Source organism: Euleptes europaea, chromosome 1, assembly GCF_029931775.1.
Source record: "Euleptes europaea isolate rEulEur1 chromosome 1, rEulEur1.hap1, whole genome shotgun sequence".
Lineage (NCBI taxonomy): Eukaryota > Metazoa > Chordata > Lepidosauria > Squamata > Sphaerodactylidae > Euleptes > Euleptes europaea.
The window spans coordinates 145,916,294-145,943,885 of record NC_079312.1 but is presented as its reverse complement, the minus strand read 5'-3'; the positions used below and the strand labels follow the sequence as shown (position 1 = coordinate 145,943,885).

Below are 27,592 nucleotides of genomic sequence, written 5' to 3'. Positions count from 1 at the left end.
CCATTTAGCTGGCTGGTTGGTTAATAGATTTAAAAACTGTCTATGACATTTTTTTATTCTACCCTTCATCTAGGCAGCTGGGAGGGGCATTCTGACTTCCCTATTTTATCCTCACAGCAACAATCCTGCAAGGTGGGTTAGACTGAGAGAGTGTCTCACCCAAGGTCCTCCAGAAAGCTTCATGGCAGTGTGCAGCTCCCAGATTCTAGTCCAACACTACATCACAGTGGTGTACTAACAAGGTGCCTCCACCCCATTAATTGAGCATCAGACTTTTTTTTAAAAAAAAGCTGGATTATTTTCTATGGAAACCAGTGGGTGGCAGATGTCATCTTTGAACAAGCATGCCTTCTACTCTTTCACACTGCAGAGAATGCCTCTTCTGAGATGTGTGTGTGCTTCATTCTTCAGAACTATTGTTTGTACACATGCAAATTTAATCAAATCTTTTAAAACCCGCAGTATGAATAATTTTGTTAGTTGGCCAAGAGGGCACGTTCCCATTCATTTGAGAAGATGGTATGGGCCATCTGAGGACTTGTTGCTTGTAGCACCCACATCTCACTCATCTCTCTCCTTCTCTGTCTCTGCAGGGTACCGTTCCAGAGAGCAGGTTGGAGAAATGCTTACCCTTATCAGAAGGTGAGTGAAGCAAGTGGGAATGGGGTAAGCAGAATGATCTGTGGGATACCTGGTAGGGGACATTTGGGTGCAGTTGTGGAAGGATGCATTTCAGGTCATCATCTACTTTGCCCTGTGATTATTATGCTGGTTTCTTGTAGGTTTTCCTGGGCTAAGGAGGAGGATGACTACTTTGTTCTCATGATATGTACAACCTTACTGTAAATCAGTAGACTTTACAGTGAGTTTTCCCACAGACAAGCAAAGCCCCAGTTATTATCTACTTAGCTGGGTTTCTATCATACATGCAGCAGTTGGGGTGAGGGTTTGCAGGGTGCTGGGGAATGCCCTGAGGCAGAAGGTACTCTTAGGCAGTGGAGAATCCTGGGATCTCTTGGGAGGGACTGCCAACTTATCTTGAGGTTTCCCATGGATGTGGGTCTCTCAGTGGGGCTTTTCTCAGTTCCATCTTCTACATCCTTTATCCCACTGGAGCTAGAAGGCTTTGGTTTGGATCTAGAGCAGCGCTTCTGTGGGCACAAAGATTTCGGCCCATGGAGCAACCTACGGCAACCCAAAATGCTCCCCAAAATCCAGTTCCTGTGGTCCCCAGTTCTCTAAGAACAGGATTTCCAGGGGGATTTTTGGCTTCCACCAAAAGGGACAGTCAGAAAAAATGTACTCCACAGGTGGAAATCCTTCTGTCCGCAGAAATAGTGCTCTGGATCCAAGTGTCTTTCCACTTTCCTCCTCCAAGCTGGTTAGTCTTAGCTGTCTAGCAATTAGGTATCCTCCGGGGTAACAATCCCAAAAGATGTGAACAGTGTCATCATCAGTTTTACACACAGAGCAAGCCAACATTTCTTCTTTCCACCGAAAGAGCTGTGGTCTCATTAGAACAAAAAGCCTTTCCATGCCACAGCTTTACTCTTCCTGAGCTGGTATTCCTTTGCTCCATAGTAAGTGTTCCCAAAGGCGGGCCTTGGATCCCACCCCAGCCTCCTGTCTGGTGCGGATGTGATCTGGGAATCTCAGCTTCCAGCTTTAAAAAGAAAATAATTTCGGCCCTGTGCCTGTTGAAATGGCCCCAGAAAGCATGTGAGGTGTGCCTGGTGATCTCTTGGCAATCAGAAGTCATAGACTTTGGTGCTCTGCATAATGGCTTGGGCTTTCCCCACAGTAGCAATGACATAATAAATTATGCAGCATGTATGCAAATATATGCAGAGTTGCTTGATTTTTCCCTGTACAGTATGCAAGTCTTTTTTTAAAAGCATAAAGTATTTAGCCCTGACAATAATATTGTTAGTGCCTTGAGGCATGGATCTTTTCCATCATATTTCTCTGTAGTAATGCTGCACAAATAATACAGACCAGCAGAGATGGCAAGAGAGCCTGAAGTCTCCCAAACTGACCCTCAAGTGGAGGGCTCTCAAGAAGCCACTGTTCAGGAGCTCCTGCTCTGAAGAGTCTCCCTCCCTGGGTTGTGGCACCGTCATCTCTCTAACTTTCTGACCCTTCATGCTCTTTGATGTGTGTGACAGCAGGCTGTGTTCATTAGTCATTAATCTGTTTCTAGCCACCGATGGGGATTCCAGCAGCAGCATCTACACGTGCTTCATGAAGTCACATCGCTGCTATGACCTCATCCCCACAAGCTCCAAGCTTGTTGTGTTCGATACTTCCCTGCAGGTGGGTAGCATCCTATTGGGAAGGGTAGGGTGGTGACTTCCAGCAAGTGAGCCAAGTGGGCTGTGACTGCAAGGTTAATATTAATGTTTTTACACTTCTGAACAGTAGCTACATATTGTACAATGAAGGCCAGTGAAACAGCCTGCAGTCTAGAAGTCAAACAGTAGGACAAAACCAAGGTATTGTTACATTTGGGGAGAGGTTCTGGCTTGGTGGCATATAATATGATAGAAGGCAAAATCCAAAATTTCTTAAGTTTTTTGCAACACCACCAAGTGTGAAAATAAGTCCCGTAAAATTCCTTTGCACTTCCAACAGCAATTATCAGCTTTTTTATTCATCTTTTTGATATCCATTGGTGTGATGTACAAGCAGTTTTACAGAAGGTATCAGTTCTCTTCTATGGATCTTGTCCACAGGTTTTCCCATTGCTGCATCGTAATCTCTTAAAGTTCTGCATCCATTTAATCATGCATACTTTTACTTGCTCCCAGTTTCATACTTGAGTAGAAGTCTGTATATTTTTCCCAATAATTGATCCGTTAACAAAGTCTCAAATTCTGTAGATTCTTTAATTTTGCCTTGTTCAAAGCGGTCTTGTCTAAATTTCACAATTAGCTGGTTATAGATTAACCATCCTATCTTCTTGTTGCCTTTCTTGATTTCACCCCACAATTTAATTTTGCCTTGTTTTGTTAACATGCCTTGATATCTTATAAAGTCCATTGTCTTCTTTTCCTCTGTATTGTAGTAGGCCTCAGTTGGTGACATCAGAAGAACAGGTGTTGGACTCAACCTATTTTTATTTCTCAACCAAGTCTTCATTAAACTATCTTTAATCCATGCCGATGTTTTATCATTTCTTGTTTTTTGGCTTTCCAAAGATAATAATGTAACCCTTGTTTCCAATCTCCCTTCTCCACCTTCAATATACTATGTTCTGGTTCTTTAATCCAATCTGAAATCCAGACTAGCCCCGCAGTTTGATAACATAATTTCAAATTTGGTAATGCTAAATCACCTCTCCTTTTCTCATCTTGAATCACTTTGAAGCTGATCCTCGGTTCCCCCCCCCCCCCGTTCCAAACAAATTTGTTGATTTGTCGCTACCAACTTTCTAGTGTCCTTTCCTCTATATGAATTTGCAACATCTGGAACAGGAAGTTCATTCTTGGTAACACATTCATTTTAACAGTAGTGATTCTTCCCAACCATTATAATTTTAATTTGGACCATCTTAATAAATCTTTTTGAATTGTAGTCCACACTTTTTGATAGTTGTCCTTGAATAGAGTCTGATTTATGGTTTACCACCCTTGTCCGTCACCTTGAACTAATGTGGAGAAGGGGGGGATGTGAATTACATTGGCCCTTCAGTCAAGGCATATCCAAAAGTCTGAAAGACAAAATTGGAGACTGGTTTCATCTAAATCTCCAAGAATGGATTAGAAGCATGCCTATTATTTTGGGTGTGGTGGAACATAGGCAGGATGGTGCTGCTGCAGTCGTCTTGTTTGTGGCTTCCTAAAGGCACCTGATTGGCCACTGTGTGAACAGACTGCTGGACTTGATGGGCCTTGGTCTGATCCAGCAGGGCCTTTCTTATGTTCTTATGTAGGTGTTAGGTTTTAGTCCTGAGAGGGTATATTGTCAAGACTGTTCACCAAGCCAATGAAACATTTGAACCAGGTTTAGCTAGAGGACAACTTCTAGTCTATTATTGATACAGTTGTTTGCTGGATTTTTTTAGTCTGTGCCTATTCTAAAAACTTATGGTAGCTAGCAGTATGTCAAACGCACACACCAGCAATCTAAAATGAATGAATGCAAGTTATCATACTGATATACTTACCTAGAATTGGCCACAGTTCCTGCTTTCGTGTTCACATGGTAACAGATGCACATTTATTAACACTTAATATGATGTGTTAATGAGAAGTGGCACAGCATGCAAGCAGTGATGGATTGAAAGATGGTTAAGGTAATAATATATTTGTGTAAATATGCCCAAGGACACAAAGTAGTTGAGTAGATCTGTGAGGGTTATTCTGGAGGGCATATTACTCCTTTACTAATTCTTTATATACAGAAATAGTTTCCAGCCTGTCTGCCTTCAGGGATCTTTTCCACATGTCTGCCACAGAGCCCCAGTATAGTGCAATGGATTGTAGAGTGTATTTGGTTCACCCAGGACTCATTGTCAAGGTCTTTTTGTCCTCCCTGTTGAAGAAGAAGAGTTGGTTTTTATATGCCAACTTTCTCTACCGCTTAAGGAAGACTCAAACCGGCTTACAATCACTTCCCCTTCCCACAACAGAAACCCTGTGAGGCTGGTGGGGCTGAGAGAGTGTGACTAGCTCAATGTCACCCAGCTGGCTTCATGTGTAGGAGTGGGGAAACAAATCCAGTTAACCAGATTAGCCTCCACCGCTCATGTGGGGAATTTAACCTGGTCCACCAGATTTGAGTCCACTGCTCCAAACCACTGCTCTTAACCACTACACCATGCTAGCCCACTGAGATCATGACCTGGACCATACCCAGTAGTCTGCCTGAGCTGTTCATGGCAGGTGAAGAATGGTAATTGCTGGCTGTCCACCATAGCTGAGTTGTCTCATAAAGGGGAACCTCTAGTAAGCTTCCAAGGGACCTCTGAGTTCCCTGAAAACAGTTTGAAACCCTTGTCCCATGAGGGAAGTCACATCAGGATTCCTTCCCTGCTTTGACACCTAGAGAGGGAGCACATCTCTCTCTATGGTGGGTGGATGCATGTGGGAAAGTGGAGTGGGATAGCTGCGTGTGGTGTTTCATGGCCTTTCAGCCCACAGTTCATAATGGTTTTTTTCCTTTGTGCCTGTGTGAACCATTCATCTCTAAGGTGCCACAGGAACCATGATGGACCATCCTGCTTTGTATACAGAACATTCCAGGTTCACTCCATGGCATCTTCAGTTAAAGGGCTCAGGTGGTAGGTGATGTGAAAGACTTCCACCTGAGACCCTGGGGAACATCTGCCAGTCAGATTAGACAGTGCTGGCCTGGACAGCCAGATGGTCCGACTTGGTACAAGGTAGCTTCATGTGTTCCAATTTGAGTATCAGTTGTTTTTGCTACAACAGACTAACATGGCTACTCCTCTGTAAATCTTCAGAGAGAGATCCACACTCCTGCTTCTTCTGTAACTTCTCTCAGTAAGAACAGGAGTCAAAAGGGTTTGTTAAACTGAAGCAGCAACTTGTGTAGCATCCTGGCACCACTGTGTGTTCTCTGTTTTTGTCTGGCTTGTAGGTGAAGAAAGCTTTCTTTGCATTGGTGACCAATGGTGTTCGGGCTGCTCCACTCTGGGACAGCAAAAAGCAAAGCTTTGTGGGTAAGTGTATGTCCTCAGGAGGAGAGGTGAGAGGCATCTGAAATCTTTTGTTCCCAACTCCCAACCAGTTGCCTGTAGGGTGGAGCTGACCTCTGCCCCACCCCTTCTTCGCCCTGTAGGAATGCTGACAATCACAGACTTCATCAACATCCTGCATCGCTACTACAAGTCAGCCATGGTAAGCACAAACTAAGCTTCATTGTCACCTTTATTTATTTATTTATTTATTTGGTTGGTTGGTTGGTTTTATACCCTGCCCTCACTCCCCGACACAGGCCGGGCTCAGGGCAGCTTACATCACAGTAGTCATACAATAATTATAAATACAATAAAACATCATAAAATCACAAAATAAGATAAAAACAATTTCCAGCCCCATTAATATCCACTAAATAAGAATATAAAGTCTACAAGATTAATGAGTGGCACTCATTTTGGAGGAATAGGCCTGAAGCAGGCCAGAGCCGTCCCTCACAAATTTCCAAATTTATGTGGTTGAGTTGCAATATGGTTATCAGGGCAGATTTGCTAGCCACTATGGAATCTTGGATTTTTCTATGAATTAAGTTTCTAGACACTGTTGTTGCAGAGACAAATTTAAGAAAGTTTTACTTAAATACACACAAACACTTATTAAAGAAAATGGGTCTTCAAGTCATATAGTAGTTGGAGTTCTTCACTCTAACATTTTGTCTTCCAATATAAAAAGGCCAGTTGGGAAGACACAGTATTTTTGGATGAGCACACTGCTAACTGGACCAATCCAGATGGATACATAATGGATTAGGAAAAGGTCAGGGAGAAACTTTTTGTCTCCCTTTCCTATCTCCCAACGTTTTTACTTACAAAAATTTATTCTGCCTCTACATGGTTCTGCTTGATGCAGCTTACAAGTAAAAACAATGTCTTGTATTAACTTTTTTATTTTCAAAATTATACATAACAACATCAAAGACAACCAATACACACAACATTACTTATATCATACATTATACACAACAACGCATACTTATATCATACATTATACACAACAACGCATGCATCATCTACTATCTACCTCTCTCTCTGGGCATATACAGAAAATTTTACTGATCTTTTAGAGTTTTTAATGAAACACCATTAGAACTGCAGGGGAAAGATTATTAAGTTTGATGCAAATGGTTTTTGCTACATATATGTTTTTTCTCACTAGTTCTATCAAATATAATATGCCTTGTAAATAATTATATCTGTTTTACTCGACTAATATAAGAAAATCATTAGTGTTAATCTCGTTATCTCTTCAGAGCATTATCATTATCATACCGTACATTATTCCAGTGTCTAATTAGCAGTATATAGTGTGAATAAAATATGCTTTAACAAGTAAAAACAATATCATTAAATCATTGTTTTTATTTTGCTCATTTACAAAGCAAGCTATTTCAAAACAAGTCAGGGACATAAAAAGAACATTAAAATCTCCATAAAACAGACCTTAGACCAAAAGCAGGTACTGAAACCGCTGAAAAGATAAGAACTTCTTAGGTAAAAGCCTGGGTAAAAAGCAACATTTTGGTCTGGTGCCTAGAAGAGAGCAGTGTAGGTGCCAGGTGAGCCTTAAGGGGAAGAGAAGGGCATTCAACGGGTGAGATGCCACCACTGAAAAGTCCTGTCTGTAGTTACCACCTGCCTCACGTCTGAAGGCGGGGGCATAGAGAGCAGGGTTTGGGAGCCAGATAATGGCTGATATTGAGGAGGCTAAATTCACACTTTGAGACCCAAGGGCTTAAGTCAACTGGATGATATTTGTGACATTGCCAGGATAACATCTTTCATCCTGGGCAAGTAAATTTCACCCTGAATTATCCAGGCTGGAGCTTCCTACAGCAATAGAAGTGGATGTGTGACAAGATGACTTCTGTCTCATTGATATCCTCCTCTGTTTCCAAAACACATCCAGGTGCAGATCTATGAGTTGGAGGAACACAAGATCGAAACTTGGCGAGGTAAGGATGATTGTGGTAGGCATATAGAACAGCAGCTGGTTATGGATAGGTAGGCAGCAGTGTGAGCAGAGGGAGTCGCTGGTCATATGACAGTGTCACTTGTTGCAGGTTCTCTTTCTCCCACCCTTTTCCTTCTCCAAATGAGGGTGCATCTGGGTAATTGACATTTTCTGTCTCATGCAGAAGTTTATCTGCAGGACTCTTTCAAGCCACTGGTCTGCATTCCACCCAGCGCCAGGTAAGAGATTTTGCCAAGGCCTGTTGGCTGCTCTTCCTTTCTGCCTGTTTTCCCACCTGATACATACCTCAACCTTCCCTGCCAAAGCTAACATTAGATGAGCATAGAGCATTTTCTCCATTCATTCCTTGGTTTTCCTGCCTTCCCCCCAGGTTTCTGGACTTTGTGGTTATGGCAGAGGCTCAGAGATAAATGGTTAGTTTCTAGTGAAAGCTCTCAAACAGCGGAACATTTTTGTGAGTCAGTGCTCACAGTAATTTATGCTGGAATACTTTTTTTAGTCTTTAAGTCACTACAGGAGTCTTCTCTATTCTTTTTTTTGGGGTCATTTTTGTCATTGATATTTACTTTTATCTAAAATAAATAAATATAAAGTAAAAAATAGATAAAATAGAACAGATAAAACAGAACTGAGATTACTACTATGTATAAAATATTTAGCAAATTCAAAACAAGGACATATTTAAACAGAGTAGAATAAACATGCTTAGTATAATCGGAAACAAGTCATTGCTTCAGACTAGTTTCAAGTTTCAAGAATAGCTTAGCTAAACGTCAATTATATCATATCAAAAATAGTTAAACCAATAAGTGGGATATATAAGCCAATATGATTATTTCTGTGGTATCTATAATTATATTTGTTTATCCCTATGTACCATTCGTTTCTAGGTGCTCTAAGGCATTACTTTAAGTGTGTTAATAGATTATATTTTTCTAGAGTTACGTCATTATTTATATTATCCAGGAAATATTCATAAAAAATATACCGGTAATCAATCCCTCAAACCAGATATTAAGAGTATAACTAATATGGTTTTCAGTTGTCATAAAATTCTTTACTAGGTATTTTGTTCACATAGTTTGTTGATTTTGCCATTACAGTGTATTCAGCAATTTTGGTTTTCCAGTCCTCTAGATATGGCATTCTTCTGACTTTTGTTTTGTTGCTGACATAACTCTGGCTGCTGTTATCATATACCTGAACAGTTCTACTGGAGTTTTTGTGATACCTGTTCGTATAGTTCCCAACAACATGTTTTTTTTAGTCCATTGGAAACATTTTCTGTATTTCTATGTGTACCTCCTTCCAGTACTTACAAGACCACCACATATGATAATGCATGCCTTCAGTCTCTTCTCTATTCTTGATTATAGTTGCCTTTCCACCAGCCATCTGAAATGGCAGTCACCACTACATCTCCTTCACAGCTGGGGAACAGAGAGAGAATGACTAGTCCTAGACCACTGGCTGGATCTGAGCTCCCAAACAGTTTTTACTTGACTTCTAGTAGCCCTGCCAAGTTTCAATCAGAGTACAATAAAATATTTGCCACCGCTCCCCCCACCTCAGTTTCAATAACAAAGGGAAAAGGAGAGGTTTTCAGGTTGTAATAGAGTTCACTCTTCATGGGCGGGATCGTGGATCAATGGTAGTACTTTGCATGCAGATGGTGGTGGTTCAATCCCCGGCATTTCCAGTCAGAAGTATCAGGTAGTATGGGATATGAAAGTCCTCTTCCTGAGGCCCTGAACAGCCACCACTAGTCAAAGTAGACCATACTGACCTTGATAGACCAAAGGTGGTCTGATTCAGTACATCATGTGTTGCCTATCTCTTTTTTACATTTTGTATGTTAAGTCTCAGCCATGTCTGAACTCACATGCTCCATAAATGAGAAACTTTTCCTGGTTGTTGATTGCAAAGAGATCTGTTTGTGTAGCAAAATATTTATGCTGTCCCACACTACTGTCTGGAGAACTGAGGGGCTTCTGAGAATACAAAAGTGGGCCATTCTGAACCAAGCCTATGAAAGAGGACCCAACTTCTTTGTTGTTTATTTGGGACCAATTAGAGTCAGGGTTGTACCATCCTCTCCAGCCCCTAGGGAGGCAGTCATGGGATTGTATTACAAAATAACAGGTGTTTTTGTCACACACACCCCTCAATGTCTGTCTTCTTGAGTCCTTGGGACTATAAATGGACCTGAACCCAGAAATCCTTGACCTGTCATAACTCACTGGATCCCTTCTGAGCGTAGATCAAGGAATCTCAGCTGCTCCTCTTCCTCCCTATAGCCTTTAGAAAAGACATCTCTCACAGAGCCAGGGAGAGAATCCAGGCATCCATGTGTCCTCCTTGCTTCACAGATGTGATATATTCCCCCTGCTCCCATTCCTCTTGTGACTTCCAGCCTATTTGATGCCGTCACCTCACTGATTCAGAACAAGATTCACCGTCTGCCTGTCATCGACCCAGACTCGGGGAACACACTGTATATCCTGACTCACAAGCGTATCCTCAAGTTCCTCAAGCTCTTTGTGAGTGCTCAGAGTAAGGTCATGTGTAGTAGAGATACTTTGTACTGTGCACTTCTACAGATCCATGCTGAAGGTTGTAGTTGTGACACTTGTGTGTGTATTCACTATGGTGTAGTGGTTAGATTGTCAGACTAGGATCTGGGAGACCCAGGTTTGAATCCCCACTCTGCCATGAAGCTTGCTGGGCCAGTCACACACTCTCAGCCTAGCTTATCTCACAGCATTGAGAGGAGAGGAGAACAGTGTAAGCTAATTTGTGTCTCCAATGGGGAGAAAGGTAAATGAAGTAAATCAATATTCCAACCCCATCCACTAGATTCCTGAGTATCCTAGCTTTCATTTTGCTTCTTAAAAGGCTTGGGGGTTACTCAAAACTTCAATACTAGAGGCTTAGTTAGAATGTATACCACAGGTCAGGTAGTACAAAGTCTAAGAGGTCACCAGCTAGACTAACAAGCAGAGTAAGGGAAGCTATTAGAGTGAAAAAGGCTTCCTTCAGAATCTAGAAGGCTTACCCAAACAAGGCAAACAAAAACCTACACAAATTTGCACAAAAAGAAATGCAAGCAGACAATTAGGGATGCAAAAAAGGATTTAGAGGGATGTATTGCTAAAAGCATAAGGACCAATAATAAAGAATTCTTTAAATACATTAAGAGCAGGAATCCAGCTAGGGAAGCAGTTGGACCACTGGATGACAATGGAATTAAAGGTGTACTAAAGGAGGATAAGGCTGAGAAGCTCAATGAATTCTTTGCAACTGTCTTACCTGCTGGACCTGTTCCTGAATGGATATTTTCAGGAGGGAAGGATGTAGAGCTTCGGCAAATAGCAATGATGAGGAATTTCTAGAATTTATAGACAAATTGCAAACTAAGAAAATCACTACGACCAGATGGTATCCATCCTAGAGTTCTTAAAGAACTTAAATGTGAAATTGCTGATCTTGTAACAAAGATTTGCAGTATGGCCCTAAGATCAACCTCTGTACTGGAGGACTGGAGAGAGGCCAATGTAACTTCCATTTTAAAAAAAGAATCCAGCAGGGATCCATCCATGAAATTACATGCCAGTTAGCTTAATGTCTGTTCTAGGTAGAGTAATGGAAAGCATTTTTAAAGATAAAATTGTCAAGCATATAGAAGGACAAGTCCTGCTGAAATAAAAACCAACGTGGCTTCTGCAGAGGTAAGTCCTGCCTCACTAACCTTTTAGAGTTCTTTGAAAGTGTCAGTAAACTTGTGGCTAGGAGTGAACCGGTAGACATTGTTGATGTGGACTTCCAAAAGGCTTTTGACAAAGTCCCTAATCAAAGATGCCTGAGCAATCTTCAGAGTCGTAGAATAAGAGGTTAAATCTTCTTATGGATTGGAAATTGGCTAAAAAACAGGAAGCAGAAAGTAGGAATCAGTTCTTATGATGGAGGTCAGTTCTTATGATGGAGGGATGTGAGTAGCAAGGTCCCTCAGGTACCTATATTGGGATTGGTGCTTTTCGCCTTGTTAAATAACCTGGAATTGGGGGGGGAGGGGTAATGAGGCGGTTAGGTTTGCAGATGACACCAAATTATTTTGGATTGTTAAGACAAAAACTGATTGCAAAGAGCTCTTTATGCGGGGGAATGGGCATTAAAATGGCACATGAGAGCAAGTATAGAGAGATACATATTTCTTATGTTCTTATATTGAGGCAAATAATCCCAACTTCACATATACACTGATGGTTTGCTGCTGCCAGTTCAGATCCCAAGAAAGGGACTTTGGGAGGTAGTGGATCACTCGATGAAAATGTCAACCCACTGTGTGTCTGCTATGAAAAAGGCAGATTCCATGCTGGCCATAATTAGAACATTAATAGAGAACAAAACTGCTGCTTTCCTTTCCTTTTATTTCAAGCTCATCTGACCAAAGATCTTGAGCACGACATACATAAGATAAAAACATAGAATGTTAAAATATTGTAGACATTATGACTTTAAAATCTTGGGATTCATACATCATTTTAAAATAAAACTGCTGCTATCATATTGCCCTTGTACAAATCTATGGTGAGACCACACTTGGAATAATGTGTACAGTTCTTGTCACTGCACCTGAAAAAGGATAATATAGAGCTTGAAAAGGGGCAGAAAAGAAGCAACCACAATGATCAGGGGGCTAGAGCAGCTGGCCTTTGAGGATCAGTTAAAACACTTAGGGCAGTTTAGCCTAGAAAAAAAGCCAGTAAAGGGAGACATGATTGAGGTTTATAAAATTTTGTGTGGCATGTGGAGAGTGGACAGAAGCCTGGGTCATCCGCTGAAGGGTGGGAGTTTCAGGACAGCCAAAGGGAGGGTATTTTTCATACAGCGTATAGTTAATTTGTAGAACTGCCTCCGGATGTGGTCATGGCTGCCAACCTGGAAGGCTTTAAAATGGGAGTGGACAAATTCATGGAAGACTGAGTTATCAATGGCTATTAATCATGGTGAATATCTACTCCCTCCAGGACCAGAGGTAGTATGCCTCTTTAAATCAGTTGCTGGGGAAACAGAAAGGATGATGCTGTTGCAGTCATCCTGTTTGTGGTCTTCCTACAGGCAGCTGATTGGCTGCTGTGTGAACAGAATGCTGGACCTTTGGTCTGATCCAGCATGGCACTTCTTATGTTCTACACCCCTGACATAGTCCTGAGTTGCAAATTTGCTCCTTTTCCCCTTGTAGAATGCCAAACTGCCCTAAGAAATTCCCTCTTGTTCTCCTGCAGATTGCTGAGTTCCCCAAGCCAGAGTTCATGTCCAAAAGCCTGGAGGAGCTGAAGATTGGCACCTACGAAAACATTGCGATGGTCCACACTAACACCCCTATTTATGTCGCACTGGGCATCTTTGTACAACACAGGGTCTCTGCCCTGCCTGTAGTGGATGACTCAGGTGAGAGGCCACTGGAAGGGAGAGTATAAGGGGAGTGCAGCCAATGCAGATGCTCGTCTGGGAACTTTAGGCTTAATGCTTGTATGTTCTTCAAGAATATCATTTCTGCTCTGGAATCCCTGGGGTGCACTCTGGGCCAATTTTTGTGGAATATTATCAGGAGCAAGGAATCTTGCTGCATTTGACACAGAGCTGGATAAAATACGACATTTTCCATTCTGATGCCTCATTTGTGGCCTGTTAGGATTAGGAAATATTTTCTTGCTTTCTCTATATATAATTTCCCTTCTTTTATAATACTTGGGACTGCTGTACTCATGTTCCTCCCTTTGCAATAAAATCATTCCATAGGGCACTGCTCCAGGTATCTCCTTTATCTGTGGCGAGACTGGCTTCCACTTAGAGCAAGGCCTTTTCAGCAATGGCATTCTGGTTGTGGCCTCAAGCCATGTGTTTCATGCTGTTGTTCTTATGTTTCAAATATGAAGTGTTTACATCTGGAGTATTTGTTTTTTAGTATATTGCATCAATTATTTTAAAGTATTTTCTAGGATTTTCTGGAGTTTAAATTATGGATGATTGTCACTTATGGTGTGTGCTTGGTTGGGACAGAAAGGTGGGGCAAAACTGAATTAAATAGCAGGCATTCTTGGGATCAGGCTTCTTGGGGTCAAGAGAATTCTCTCTTCAGCTTCTCTCCCCCCAGCCTTGCTAAGGACTGATTGGCCAGTGACTTTAGTTCTGAACTGTGTGGTTGGAAGTGGTGAATTGATTGATTCCTACCTTGCCTTCTAGTAGGGTGCTTTCCCACCTGCCTCCTTCTTTTCAAATTCACTTCCATTTTTCACAAGCTCTGCTTGTTTTTTGTTTTTTTTTAGGTCGGGTTGTAGACATTTACTCCAAGTTTGATGTCATTGTGAGTATTCAGGGTCTGAGGGGGGAGAGGTGGTTTCACACACAGGCACCCCTCTGTCTTTGATAATTGCCTACTGTGTTATTCAAACAGATTTTACTTGATTCCAGATCAGTTTATCATGAGGTGCTGTCTTGGCTTGACCAGATACAGACTTGGCATATTTTTACAGATAGGGCTGGGTGTACTTGTCCCCACCCCCCACACAAACATCAGCATTCTGTGCTGGGGAAAGCCAAATTTTGAATGACAGATGTATTAATATATCTCCTGCACTTTATAAACATGCCATTAGTTTGCATCATTAGCATTATGGCATATGGTGAGTCATAGAATAACATTCACACTCTGCTTTTCCTTGGTGTTCAGAATGGTCTGGACCCTCAGCCGGAGGCAAGCAACTTGTGGGTTTTATTTCTGAGGGTGCCAGTTCAAATTCTAATGCAACCTCTGCTCAGTAAACGTATGGCAGAGTGCAGAATTTTGAACCAGAGGGACTTCTAGCTCTTGCTTAGGATCACAGTGTTAAGTAGCAGAAGCAAAGGAAGGTGTGGGCACATATGGCTAGCATAGGAAAAGGAAAGCTTTAATGGCATGTACTCAGATGTCAGATACATACATGGTTCCTGGGATACTAGCCTGGATTACCCCCCAGGTGTGGAAGAGGGCAGGAAACCTCTGTTGCTCCTGTGTTACTCCCGGCCAGAGACCTAAGTGCTAGGTGGTGTGGCAGGGCCTGTACCTCAGTGCAAGTTTCATTTGTGGATGGCATTTTGCTCTCTGACTTCTTGGGGTAAGGAATGAAATTTTTCTGAGATCATGCTGACTTAATTGCGTGGATCCAGCCAACTTTTCCACTGATGAAAATGGAAGGAAGAGGTCCCCTAAGATCACCCCAAAAGGTAATGCTGGGGATTGCAAGACCTGCATGAACAAAAGCCATGTGAGAGAGGGGCTGTAGTAAACAAGGGAGCTGGGTGAGATTGAGTGGAAAAGCTGGTTTGATCCACCCCACTTTTTGGCTTCCCTTCTTCCTCTGTGGCACATAACTTGGCCAACTCACTTGGATTTGCTCCAGGACTTGACACTGCTGCTGCTCTCCAAGTGCCACACTGCAGTCTGTGCTGTATCTTCTCTTTCAGAGAGCCAGGGTATGAATGGTCCTATTCTGTGCCAGGATTTAAATCCCTGTGTGTGTGTTTAAGTTTTTTGTAATGCATCGAACGGGCTAGGGATGTAAGCAGTCCTGGTGGATTCAAACTGCACTGGGCAGAGACCAATTCTCCTGCTTTCAGCCTGGGTGTCCGAGTGGGGAGAACAGGGTTGGGGTCAGCAAGGACTGGTGATGCCACCACATCTTTCCCCTTTCTCATCTCCATCTGAGTAGAACCTAGCTGCTGAGAAGACTTACAACAACTTGGATGTGACGGTGACCCAGGCGCTGCAGCATCGCTCCCACTACTTTGAGGGTGTCCTCAAGTGTTACAAGCAGGAGACTCTGGAGACAATAATCAACCGACTGGTGGAAGCAGAGGTAAATCCCCTCCCACCCGGCTGCTACTTGTTTCAGTAGGGAAGGGCAGAATTGCAGGGCTCAGATGGGGGTGAAGGGAGAGAGTTTTAGAATAGGGCACAGATAGGTATCAGCTTTCATCTTGGTGGATGGTCCCCTCCCCCCATGAAGTGGGAAATATGTTGTCCTTACGGTAATTGGAAGAGAGGAGAACACTCTTGATTGATGGGAGATTCCTCCCATCACTCAAGGATGCTCGCCTTACCTCTGAGGATAAGGGAACAATCATGATTCCAGTGTTCCAGTTTCTGCTTAGCAGATATTAAAGCTGAAAGGTACTTTAGCACCTGTAATTCAGAGCATGCCCAGTTTGACACATGTTTATTAGTTGTTTAAAAATGGAGCCTGGTAGGTTTTCCTTCAAAATAGGAGCACATGAGCAGAAAGCAAGTCAAGCCATGCGCAGGATGCAGTGGAAGGCTGTAGGAGTTCCCATTCCACACAGTTTAACCATCCCGGGATTCAGAAAGGGGTGGGTGGGTTAGCCGTGGCAACCAGGAAGGTGTCTGCAGGTATAGAATGTAGGCTGTGTTTACTAGTAAGTAATGAACAAGTATTGAAAAATACTTGACTGTTGCGAGTTCTGCCATTATTGTCAGCTAACTCTAGGTATGTCTAAACTCTGAAAAACAGTAAGTAGAATCATAGAGTTAGAAGGTACCACAAGGGTCATCTAGTCCAACCCCCTGCACAATGCAGGAAATTCCAAACTACCTCCCCCCCACACCCCCAGTGACCCCCTACTCCACACCCAGAAGATGGGAAAACAAACAAAAAAACCCCTCCAGAATCCCTGGCCAATCTGGCCTGGAGGAAACATTGCTTCCTGACCCCAAAGTGGTGATCAGCATTATCCTGGGCATGTAAGAAAGGGCCATGAGAGCCAAACACTGATGCAAACCTTCCTGCCCTCCCTCTCATGATCTGCCTAAGGTCATAGAATCAGCATTGCTGTCAGATAGCCATCTAGCCTTTGCTTAAAAACATCCAGGGAAGGAGATCCTGGGTATGTTTAGCCAGGAGAGGAGACGACTGAGAGGTGATATGATAACCATCTTCAAGTATTTGAAGGGCTGTCATACAGAGGATGGGGCCGAGTTGTTTTCTGTTGCCCCAGAAGGTCGGACCCGAACCAACAGGTTGAAATTAAATCAAAACATTTTCCAGTTAAACATTAGGAAGAATATTGTCGAAGGCTTTCACGGTCAGAGTTCATTGGTTCTTGTAGGTTATCCGGGCTGTGTGACCGTGGTCTTTGCATTTTCTTTCCTGACGTTTCGCCAGCACCTGTGGCAGGCATCTTCAGAGGAGTAACACTGAAGGACAGTGTCTCTCAGTGTCAAGTGTGTAGGGAGATATATAATATATAGTCAGAAAGGGGTTGGGTTTGAACCACAGTTTCTCAAGGAAGAAATTAATCATCTAAATCACGCACTGCTAGCAAATGGCTATTCCAGAAATGAAATCAGAAGGGCCATTAAACCAAACAAAACTCAGAAAACTCAGGAAAAACAGTCTCCCATAGGAAAGGTATTCTTGCCATTTATTAAAGGAGTCACTGATAGGATGGAGAAACTTTTGAAAAAACATAACCTACAAACAGTGTTTAAACCCACCAAGAAAATACAACAGATGCTACGATCAGCAAAAGACAAAAGAGACCCCCTCACCTCTGCAGGAGTATATCGTATACCTTGCAGTTGTGGACAAGTTTACATCGGGACCACACAACGCAGCATACAAACAAGGATAAAAGAACATGAAAGATACTGCAGACTTGGCCAACCTGAGAAATCATCAGTGGCTGAACATGGACTGACCCAAACAGGACACAGGGTCTTATTCCAAGACACTGAACAACTGGACAATTCTACCAACTATTTTGTCAGATTGCACAGAGAAGCCATTGAAATTCATAAACATCAGCACAACTTTAACGGAAAAGAGAGTTTAAGAATGAATAAGGCTTGGCTTCCTGTCCTGAAAACCTCCAGACTAACAAAGACTACAGTCCACAATAGCCATGCAGATTAGTTTTGGATTTCACACATTAACAGATCACTTCAGGATACAATAGTTCCATATTAACATACCACACCCTCATTAGCACATTATCTTGATACTTACAGGACAATGATTAGCACATTACCTTTGATACTTTTTGCAGGACAATGACTCAGCTCAAACCCAACCCCTTTCTGACTATATATTATATATCTTCCTATACACTTGACACTGAGAGACACTGTCCTTCAGTGTTACTCCTCTGAAGATGCCTGCCACAGCTGCTGGCGAAACGTCAGGAAAGAAAATACCAAGACCACAGTCACTCAACCCGGATAACCTACAAGAACCAATTAGGAAGAATTTTCTAACAGAGCGGTTCTTCAGTGGTTCTCCTTCCTTGGAAGTTTTAAGAAGACTAGATGGCCATCTGTCAGCAGTGCTGATTCTATGACCGTATGCAGATCATCAGAGGGAAGGCAGGAAGGTTTGCATCAGTGTTTGGCTCTCATGGCCCTTTCTTGCCTGCCCAGGGTAGTGCTGATCGCCACTTTGGGGTCAGGAGGCAATTTTCCTCCAGGCCAGATAGGCCAGGGATCCTGGAGGGGTTGTTTTTTTTGGCCTTCTTCTGGGCTTGGGTCACTGGGGCTGTGTTGGGGAGGTAGTTGTGAATATCCTGCATTGTGCAGGGGGTTGGACTAGATGACCCTGGTGATCCCTTCCAACTCTAGATGCTGAATTCCGTTTTTATGCAGATACAGAGGGGACTGTATCAGACTAGTATCCTGAGATGACCACTGCTGAATCTTCATTGTGTAAATACATAAACCCTCACATATGTCCTTGTAACCAACAGGTTCATCGGTTGGTGGTGGTGGATGAACACAATGTGGTGAAGGGTATTGTGTCCCTCTCAGATATTCTGCAGGCCCTGGTCCTGCCTGGTGGTCAGAAGCCTTGACTGCATGAAGACCAGAGCTCTCTCTCTCTCTCTCTCTCTCTCACACACACACACACACACACACACACACACACACACACTTGGGCCTGATGAGCAAAACCATTGACCTTTTTGCATCACCCTTTTTGGCCTGGCAGTTGACAGAATGGAAAAGCTGTGTAACCCAACCACAAGCCAACACCATGGGGCTTGGTTTGCTTGGTGTTTCCTACCAGGTCAGGGTCTGTGTTTCCGCTCCTTGCTCAGTTTGGTTGCACGGAAGCCTTGACGCCTGATGTATCCTGTAGTTAGGTGCATTGGTTGGGCTGTCATGGTGCAGGCTCAGCCGGCTAATATCTTCCACACTTGGATGGGAGGAAGTTGGGCAGGCTTCCTGGTAAAGTGTGAAGCGTGCAGTAAGTGCGGGGGCTGCATCAGAATTCAAAAAACCACAGGGCATGTTCTGGAGATGGGGATATCTGATCTATAGCACAATATTTTTAAAGAGACTCTTGGCTGTTATCAGGCACCTCACCTTTGTATACCACGAGTGTATGAATGAGAGTGTGTGTGACAGTGAGATATCCCCACTCCCGTGACACTTGTAACTTCCACCAAGCAATACTTTGTAGTCTCTTAAGAAGGCGTGAGGCCGCTTATGCACTTCACCTGCTCTACCCTTCCCAGTACCAGGGCTAGCACTAGTTCCAGTAGGCGCTTAACAAAACTTGCTCAGGAACTGAGAGTCCTTCACGGGGTCATTGTGCTGGGCAGCATCTGGTATTTCAGCTGGCATCTCAGCGCATTCAAATTCCTGTTGTTCCAGGAGTCTCATTAGGTCCCTCCCTCCTGGGTTTTGATTAACTTACTCCCATCTTTGATTAACTCCCAAGTTCGAATAACTTTATTAAAGGGAAAACTAGAGTCAGCCCTGCCTCCACAAAGTAGAGGAATTAATGTACTTAGCCGTAAACGCATCACTCTCCTGCCTAAATTAGGGCAGAAATGAGTTCTTGAGGGAATCATCCCCTAGTACTCAGTTACCTATTGAAGAGACAGAATTGTAATGCCGCTGCTGCCCTTTTCAGCTCTTGACTGTGCAAAAGTTATTTCTGCCATGAGCCCCACCTCTTTTACACATTCCTATAAGCCCCTCTTCAAACAAAGTATACAACATGTATTTTTTTTTATAAAGCCGCATTTCCTATCTGACATACCATTCTTCTTTTGGGCCTTCCTAGGCAAGAAGATCTGTGCTCTGCCTCTCCTGGAAATTGGGAGAATGTAAAAAAAAAAAAAATTCGAGTCCATGCAGGGAACTGTCGTGGGGCTCCTCTGTCTGTTTGTGTGTGATGTGTCACCTGCTATTTTGTTTTACTGAGATTCTATGCTTAATAAAAATCAGTATATCACACTTCAACTTGTGGTGTTTGAACAATTCAGCAGGTAATGTAGGAGTTAGAGAAAGGTGGAGCTATGGAAGCTGAGGTGGGGGGTATGCATTGTACTTGAATTTAAGCCAGAAAAATAAGCTGCCTTCTTCCATTCAAAGCAACACATGTTAGTTTCTTCCTGCCCTCACTTCTAGGGTAGATTTGACAGCTGTGAGAACTAAGAGGCTAGACCAGTAGAGTTCACATTTATAAGCACACACACACACAATCCTTTCACAAAATATATCAATTGAAATAAGGTGAGGAACATTAAATGGATTAAGCAGGGCAACAAAGAAGTCTTAAAGCCTTCCTTAGATGTATGTGCCCCAGACACAGAAGGTAATTCAATGTAGAAAGGGTTCCTCAGGATAGAAAGTAGGAAAACCACTGTGCTACACAACCAGCTTTGGTCCAAAATGTGTTCTTGGTATCTATTCTAGGTGCTTCACTTCGAGGGGCCAAAATGTCACTGAGGCACCCTTAATATGTGTCTTGTATCCTAGGGGATGCTGTAGTGAACCCAGTAGCCAGTTAAAACTGCTTGATTATACTTGGTCCCTCTTAAAGGTTGTGGGGATTCTATGGACTGGATGGAGTGGTTCCGACCTGCAGCTGTCACTGCTGGACCCTTCAGTTCCAAGGGTCTCCCAACATGAGTGGATCAACATGCCTTCAGATATAATCTCCTGCAAAGATGGTTAGTTCTGCTTTCATCCTTGTAAAGCGTTCTGCGTGTGCCTCTGTGTCCCGGTCACTTCTCTTCCATGGCCAGCGCCCTCAGGTCTAGGAATGTGCTGAGCCAGCCCTACCGCCCAGACACCAAATCCCTGTTTGTTCTGCCTGTGGCTTTTTGAAAAGGCATGAACACCCCCCCTTCCTGGCTCCCAGCTGGAGCCATGGGTGGCGAGGACCATCCTCTAGCTGCAGAGGACCACAGAGGAGCCAAGGCAGCTGCTTGGGACTGGCTTGCTCAGCATTGTAAGCCTGAACAGTGAGTGGAGTGGGATGAGTGTGGTGTCCAGTGAGGTATTTTGTGGCTTTTGGAGCCGCTGGTGGGTGGCTTGGTTAAAGCCAGGAGTTGGGGGTTTAGAGTCGGAGCTATGGGTGGCTTTGCTGGGCATGGAGATGAGTCACATCGATGCTTGCATTTTATTTTTGGCTGTGGGAATGGGGTGGGCTCTAATGGGTTACCATAGTGCTTTTGGTCTGAGGGCAATTGTCCTGGGAGTCTGATTGTGTTCTGTGGCTCAGTTTTCAGTATAACAGCACATGGAGCAGGTATCCCTCACTTCTGCTCCTGCACTTCTCTCCCCCCTAATTCCTTTGTCCTCCCAGACTCTGTTGGGAGATCTTGAGAGCAAAGCCTCTGGCAGGACTCGAAGCACTTGGCCCATTTGTGGAAAAAGTGGCTGGCTACGGCCATGGTTGGGGTAGGTAATTCTGCTGGAAGTTGTAGGCAATAAAACAATCCCTCCAATCTGAAGGCAGCTCATAGTTCTGTCACTAACAGAAGCCAAATTTCTAGAGGCAAAACATCAGCACAACCCCCACCACCACCACTGCAAGTTGGTATAATAAAATTTTGGAAGTCATGATAACAGAACAATTGAGAAGTACACAAAATCCTTAGAAATGTCTTATAATGTCTAAGAACAATGGTTCTTCTTTATATCCTGTGCAGAATGAGTGAAAAGAATATGGTATTAAAACCATGTAAGTTTAAGGCAATCCATATCTAATTTGCATATCTCATTTTTTTCTTAAAGAAATAAAAAGATAGCTTTATTGTAATGTATACTATATTGTGCTAATAAGAACTTAATTGTAAGACCTTGCTTTCCAGCTTGATAGGAAGACAAGATTTATTTACTTATTTGTAAAAAAGGTCAAGTTACCTTTTCTCAGGATGCTGTGTTGTAAATCAGTTACAATTTCAGATTGAAAAATTAAAAGCTTTTTTTTAATCAATTGAGATTAAAGACCGAGGCTTACAAAATCAACAGTGCTGTGTCTAATGCAGATGCTTAGTTCCACCATTAATTGCCCACACGTTTGCAGCCATGCCTTATCACAGATTGTGGTTTGGAGAAAGGTACCTGGCAGGGACGGTGGATGGGACAGGAGGTGGTTCAGAAACTTTCCTATGTGTGTGTGGAAGCAATGGCAAAGGTCAGAGGTCTGGCTGTATGCAGAGACTAGACTACAACAGTTATGGAGTCTGGAGGGAAGTTGCTCTCCCCACCCCTGTTGTTGATGCAGCACGTTCCAGGCAGAGTGGGAGTTGGAGGAGATGACCCAGTGACACCCACTGCTTAGAACTCCTTTAAACTCCGCCCCCCTGACCAAATGGCTCAGGGTGATCTTGAGATGGAGAATGAAATTAAGGAAGCATGTAAAGGTAACGAAGTAGTAATAATGGGAGACTTCAACTTTCCTCATATTGATTGGATAAATGTATGCTCCAGACAAGCCAAAGAGATAAAATTTTTAGACATCCTAAATGACTGTGCCCTTGAACAGTTGGTCATAGACCCAACCAGAGGGGAAGCAATCCTGGATTTAATACTCTGTGGTGCTGCCGGTGACTTAGTGCGGGATGTGGATGTAGTTGAGCCAGTTGGCAATAGTGATCACAATGACATCAAATTTAATTTAAATGTAAGTGGGAAAGTGACTGGGAAATCTCATACAGTTACCTTTGACTTTAAAGGAGGGAACTTCTCTAAAATGAGAAAACTGGTAAAGAGGAAGTTGACAGGATCAGTTAAGAGGGTTAAATCTCTTGAAAAGGCTTGGGGGCTACTCAAGCCCACATTACTAGAGGCTCAGCTAGCTTGTATACCGCAGGTCAGGAAAGGTAGTAATAAGTCCAAGAGATCACCACCATGGCTAACGGGTAAGGTGAAGGAAGCAATTAGAGAAAAAAGTCTTCCTTCAGAGACTGGAAGGTTTGCCCAAACGAGGCGAACAGAAGCAAACACAAACTTGCACAAAGGAAATGCAAGCAGATAATTAGAGATGCAAAAAAAGATTTTGAGGGGCATATTGCTAAACACATCAAAACAAACAATAAGAAATTCTTTAAGTATATTAGGAGTAGGAAACCAGCTAGGGAAGCGGTTGGACCATTGGATGACAATGGGAGTAAAGGAACTCTAAGGGAGGATAAAGCGATTGCTGAAAAACTAAATGAATTCTTCTCATCTGTCTTCACTGTTGAAGATACAGGGCAGATTCCTTCTCCTGAACAGAGATTTTGGAGAGGGGAAAATGAGGAACTGAGGCAAATAGTGGTAACAAGGCAGGAAGTCCTAGAACGTCTAGACAAACTGCAAACTAACAAGTCACAGGGACCAGATGGTATTCATCCTAGAGTTCTTCACGAACTCCGATGGGAAATTGCTGAACTTCTAACAAATATATGTAATATGTCCCTTTGATCAGCCTCTGTACCAGAGGACTGGAGAATGGCCAATGTAACACCCATTTATAAAAAAGGTTCCAGGGGGGACCCAGGAAATTACAGGCCAGTTAGCTTAACGTCTGTTCCGGGTAAATTAGTGGAAAGCATTATTAAAGATAGAATTGTCAAGCATATAGAAGGGCAAGGTCTGCTGGGCAAAACCCAACATGGCTTCTGTAAGGGTAGGTCCTGTCTCACTAACCTATTAGTTTTTTGATAGCATCAATAAGCATGTGGACAGGAATGAGCCTGTTGATATTGTGTATTTGGATTTCCAAAAAGCTTTTGACAAAGTCCCCCACCAAAGACTGCTAAGCAAGATTGAGAGCTGGCTGAAAAATAGGAAGCAGAGAGTAGGAATCAATGGTCAGTTCTCCCAATGGCGGGATGTGAGCAATGGGGTGCCTCAGGGATCTGTGTTGGGACCGGTGCTTTTCAACCTGTTCATCAATGACCTGGAGTTGGGGTTAAACAGTGAAGTAGCCAAGTTTGCAGATGACACAAAATTATTTAGGGTGGTTAAAACAAAATCGGACTGTGAAGAGCTCCAGAAGGATCTCTGCGTACTGGAAGAATGGGCATTACAATGGCAAATGAGATTCAATGTGAGCAAGTGTAAAGTGATGCATATTGGGGCAAAAAATCCCAACTTCACATATACACTGATGGGATCTGTGCTGGCAGTGACAGACCAAGAAAGGGATCTTGGGGTGGTAGTGGATAGCTCAATGAAGGTGTCAACCCAGTGTGCGGCTGCTGTAAAAAAGGCAAATTCCATGCTGGCCATAATTAGACAAGGAATAGAGAATAAAACTGCTGATATCATACTGCCCTTGTACAACTCTATGGTGAGACCACACTTGGAATACTGTGTACAGTTCTGGTCACCACACCTAAAAAAGGATATTACAGAGCTCGAGAAGGTGCAGAAAAGAGCAACCAAAATGATTAAGGGACCGCTCGTATGGGGAGCGGTTAGGACGCTTAGGGCTGTTTAGCTTGGAAAGAAGGCGGCTAAGGGGAGACATGATAGAGGTCTATAAAATTATGCATGGTTTGGAGAGAGTGGACAGGGAGAAGTTTTTCTCCCTCTCCCATAATACTAGAACACGGGGTCACCTGTTAAAGCTGGAGGGTGAGAGATTCAAAACAGATAAAAGGAAATATTCTTTCACACAACGCATAGTTAAATTGTGGAACTCCCTGTCCCAGGATGTGGTGATGGCTGCCAGCTTGGAGGGCTTTAAGAGGGGAGTGGACATATTCATGGAGGAGAGGGGTATTCATGGCTATTAGTTAGAATGGATACTGGTCATACTGCATACCTATTCTCTCTAGTATCAGAGGAGAATGCTTATTATTTTGGGTGCAGTGGAACACAGGCAGGATGGTGCTGCTGCACTCGTCTTGTTTGTGGCTTCCTAGAGGTACCTGGTTGGCCACTGTGTGAACAGACTGCTGGACTTGATGGGCCTTGGTCTGATCCAGCAGGGCCTTTCTTATGTTCTTAAATGCTTTAAATGCTCCGTGTCCAAAGCCGAAATGGAACCGAATTGATGCTCCTGTGTCAGAAGGTAGGTCCCTGGGACCTCTGGGCAGCTCACGCTAATCTCCCTCAGGGTACTGCAAGGCAATGGATAGATGGAGCGGAGCAGGGGAAAGGTTTGAGGTTGGCTGGGTGGGATGCTTAAGGTCAGCACTGGGCAACAGGACAGACCTCAGCCTGAGACCCTGGGGAGTTGCTGCTGGTCTCAGCTGACAATGTTGTCCTTGATAGCCCCTGGGTCTGGTCTCACAAGAAGGCAGCCTCATTACTACGTAGGGCTGTGTGCAGGAGACTCCTTGCTGGATTGTGACTGCGAATCATCAATCGTATATAAAATTAGCTAGCATAGATGGTATGCTAAATACCTGGGTTTGGGGGTAGGGGACACTGAATTTAGACTTTCCCCTTTTCCTCAAGAGGTGGTCAGTGCAATAAGACTGCAGGTGTGTAAAACAAAACTGATACCCAATAATGAAACTGTACCTAGGTGGTTGGCACAACGACTGTTTTGGAACTTGTTCTTGCAAATTATGGTGGTATATAGTAACTTCTAGAAACTATTTTTGGAGTAGGGAATATCATATGATAACAAATATATGCACATCTGACTTCTAAGCTGAAAATATTACTGAGGAATAGAGAAATATATAATCTAGAAACAGACACATAGAGCTGGAAGGGAACCCAAGGGTCATCTAGTCCATCCTACTGCACAATGCAGGCTATTCACAGCTACCTCCCCACTACTCCCCCAGTTACTCCTGTTCTATGCCCAGAGGAGGGTCAACATCCTCCAGGATCCCCGGGCCAATCTGGCCTGGAGGAAATTTTCTTCCTGATCCCAAAGTGGCAATTTCCCTGGGCATATAAGAAAGGGCCACAAGGCCTGAGCACTGGCTCATCCCCTCCTGCCCTCCCTCTGAAAATCTGCCTAAATTCATAGTGAGTCATAGAATCAGCATTGCTGTCAGATGGCCATCTAGCCTCTACTTAAAACCCTCCAAAGAAAGAGAGCCCACCATCTTCCAAGGAAGCCTGTTCCACTGAGGAACTGCTCTGTCATGTTCTTCCTAATGTTTAGTGGGAAACTCATTTGATTTAATTTCAACCCATTGGTTCTGGTCCGACCTTCTGGGACAACAGAAAACAACCCTGCACCATCCTCTATATGACGGCCCTTCAAGTACTTGAAGATGGATATCATATCACCTCTCAGTTATCTCCTCTCCAGGCTACGTACCCTGCTACTTCAACCTTTCCTCATAGGACTTGGTCCTAGGCAGCTGACATTTCAAAATGTTTTAGATAGACTGTGTCACTTTGTCAAGCAAATTGCTGCAACTCATTAATTTGCTTTGATTGCCCCCTATTTTTGCAAAACAAAAATCACCTTTTCTTGTAAAAATTGGTATACTTATTTAGTTCTGTCAAATTCTGGGAACTAGTCAGAAACACCTCAAGACATGGGATGGAATGGAAGCACACAAATTATTTCAACTAAGGATATGATTTCATGCTCCAGGTTTGCATGGGCATAGATACTCAGAAGAGGTATAAAATGGTGGTTTCTCATGCTGTTAAATACAGGGGACGTACCTCCTTGCAAACTGCATGACAGAACAATTACCACAAACCAAGTCATTATAAAGAACAGTAACGCTAACAAGGAAAACATTGGGATGCATAGGGTTGCCAGCTCCAGTTTGGGAAATACCTGGAGATTTTTGGGGTGGAGCCTGGCAAGGGTGGGGTTTGGGGAGGGGAGACACTTCAATGCCATAGAGTCCAATTGCCAAAGCAGCCATTTTCTCCAGGTGAACTGATCTCTGTCGGCTGGAGATCATGTGTAATAGCAGGAAATCTCCAGCTAGTACCAGGATGTTGGCAACCCTAGGGATGCAGCTTCTGGGCACAGTGTCACCTGGATTCTTCATAGATGAAGCTGCCTTATGCTGAGTCAGACCCTTGGTCTGTTAATGCTGGTATTGACTCTGACAGTATTTGCGATTAAAAGAAACCCAGATTACAGTGTCAACTAAAGCATGGGACAGAGGAGGATTGGCAGCTCCAAATATAAGTTGTTATGATGCTGCTTAGGAAAGTATGGTACATGATGCTGATGGGGAAAATCTCTGGGAAGGAGATAGACATTCCCAAAAAAATTCTGTCAAGTTTGGTCCCCTTTTGTTACATTTTGGAACAAAACCAAGCCAATGGAACAAGTGAAAAGGAAAATACTGAACTTGTTTAAATTGGGTGTTTTATGAATGATATGGTTATTGTATATATTATGAGTCATAGCATAATAAAATAAAAAATAGCTCAGCTATGGTGCTTTCAGACATTTAATGAATGACAGGCATCTTTTAAGGGGGGAGAGATTTGGGGTTTGCTATTTCATTTTGGTTTCAACGGAAAATGTTTAACTATTATTGTATGCTGCTTTGAACCATGAGGAAAGGTGAGATATAAATGTTTTAATAAATAAACAAATAAGAATGAGTGAACTGTTCCTGTGCTGAGTAAAGCTTTACCAGCCAAGTTTCAGAGTATCAGGATGCCTTTAAAGACACAG

General features: G+C 43.1%; 1 protein-coding gene across 1 annotated transcript; it reads left to right on the top strand.

Moving 5' to 3' along the window:
- The first annotated feature begins 595 nt into the window (after positions 1-595).
- Positions 596-18,619, top strand: PRKAG1 (protein kinase AMP-activated non-catalytic subunit gamma 1). Its single transcript, XM_056851731.1, has 11 exons — positions 596-642; positions 2,201-2,313; positions 5,602-5,683; positions 5,803-5,861; positions 7,626-7,671; positions 7,855-7,909; positions 10,105-10,231; positions 12,977-13,142; positions 14,021-14,058; positions 15,443-15,589; positions 18,489-18,619. The coding sequence occupies exons 2-11, from the start codon at positions 2,242-2,244 to the stop codon at positions 18,591-18,593; spliced, it is 897 nt and encodes a 298-aa protein (XP_056707709.1). The 5' UTR covers positions 596-642; positions 2,201-2,241; the 3' UTR covers positions 18,594-18,619.
- Positions 18,620-27,592: the final 8,973 nt, after the last annotated feature.

Bases quoted from the DNA above. Each gene is read 5' to 3' on its own strand.
- PRKAG1 (XM_056851731.1), top strand. From the start codon at position 2,242: ATGAAGTCACATCGCTGCTATGACCTCATCCCCACAAGCTCCAAGCTT. The intron at 10,232-12,976 runs GTGAGTGCTCAG...GTTCTCCTGCAG, and splicing joins TCAAGTTCCTCAAGCTCTTT to ATTGCTGAGTTCCCCAAGCC. The intron at 13,143-14,020 runs GTGAGAGGCCAC...GTTTTTTTTTAG, and splicing joins GCCTGTAGTGGATGACTCAG to GTCGGGTTGTAGACATTTAC.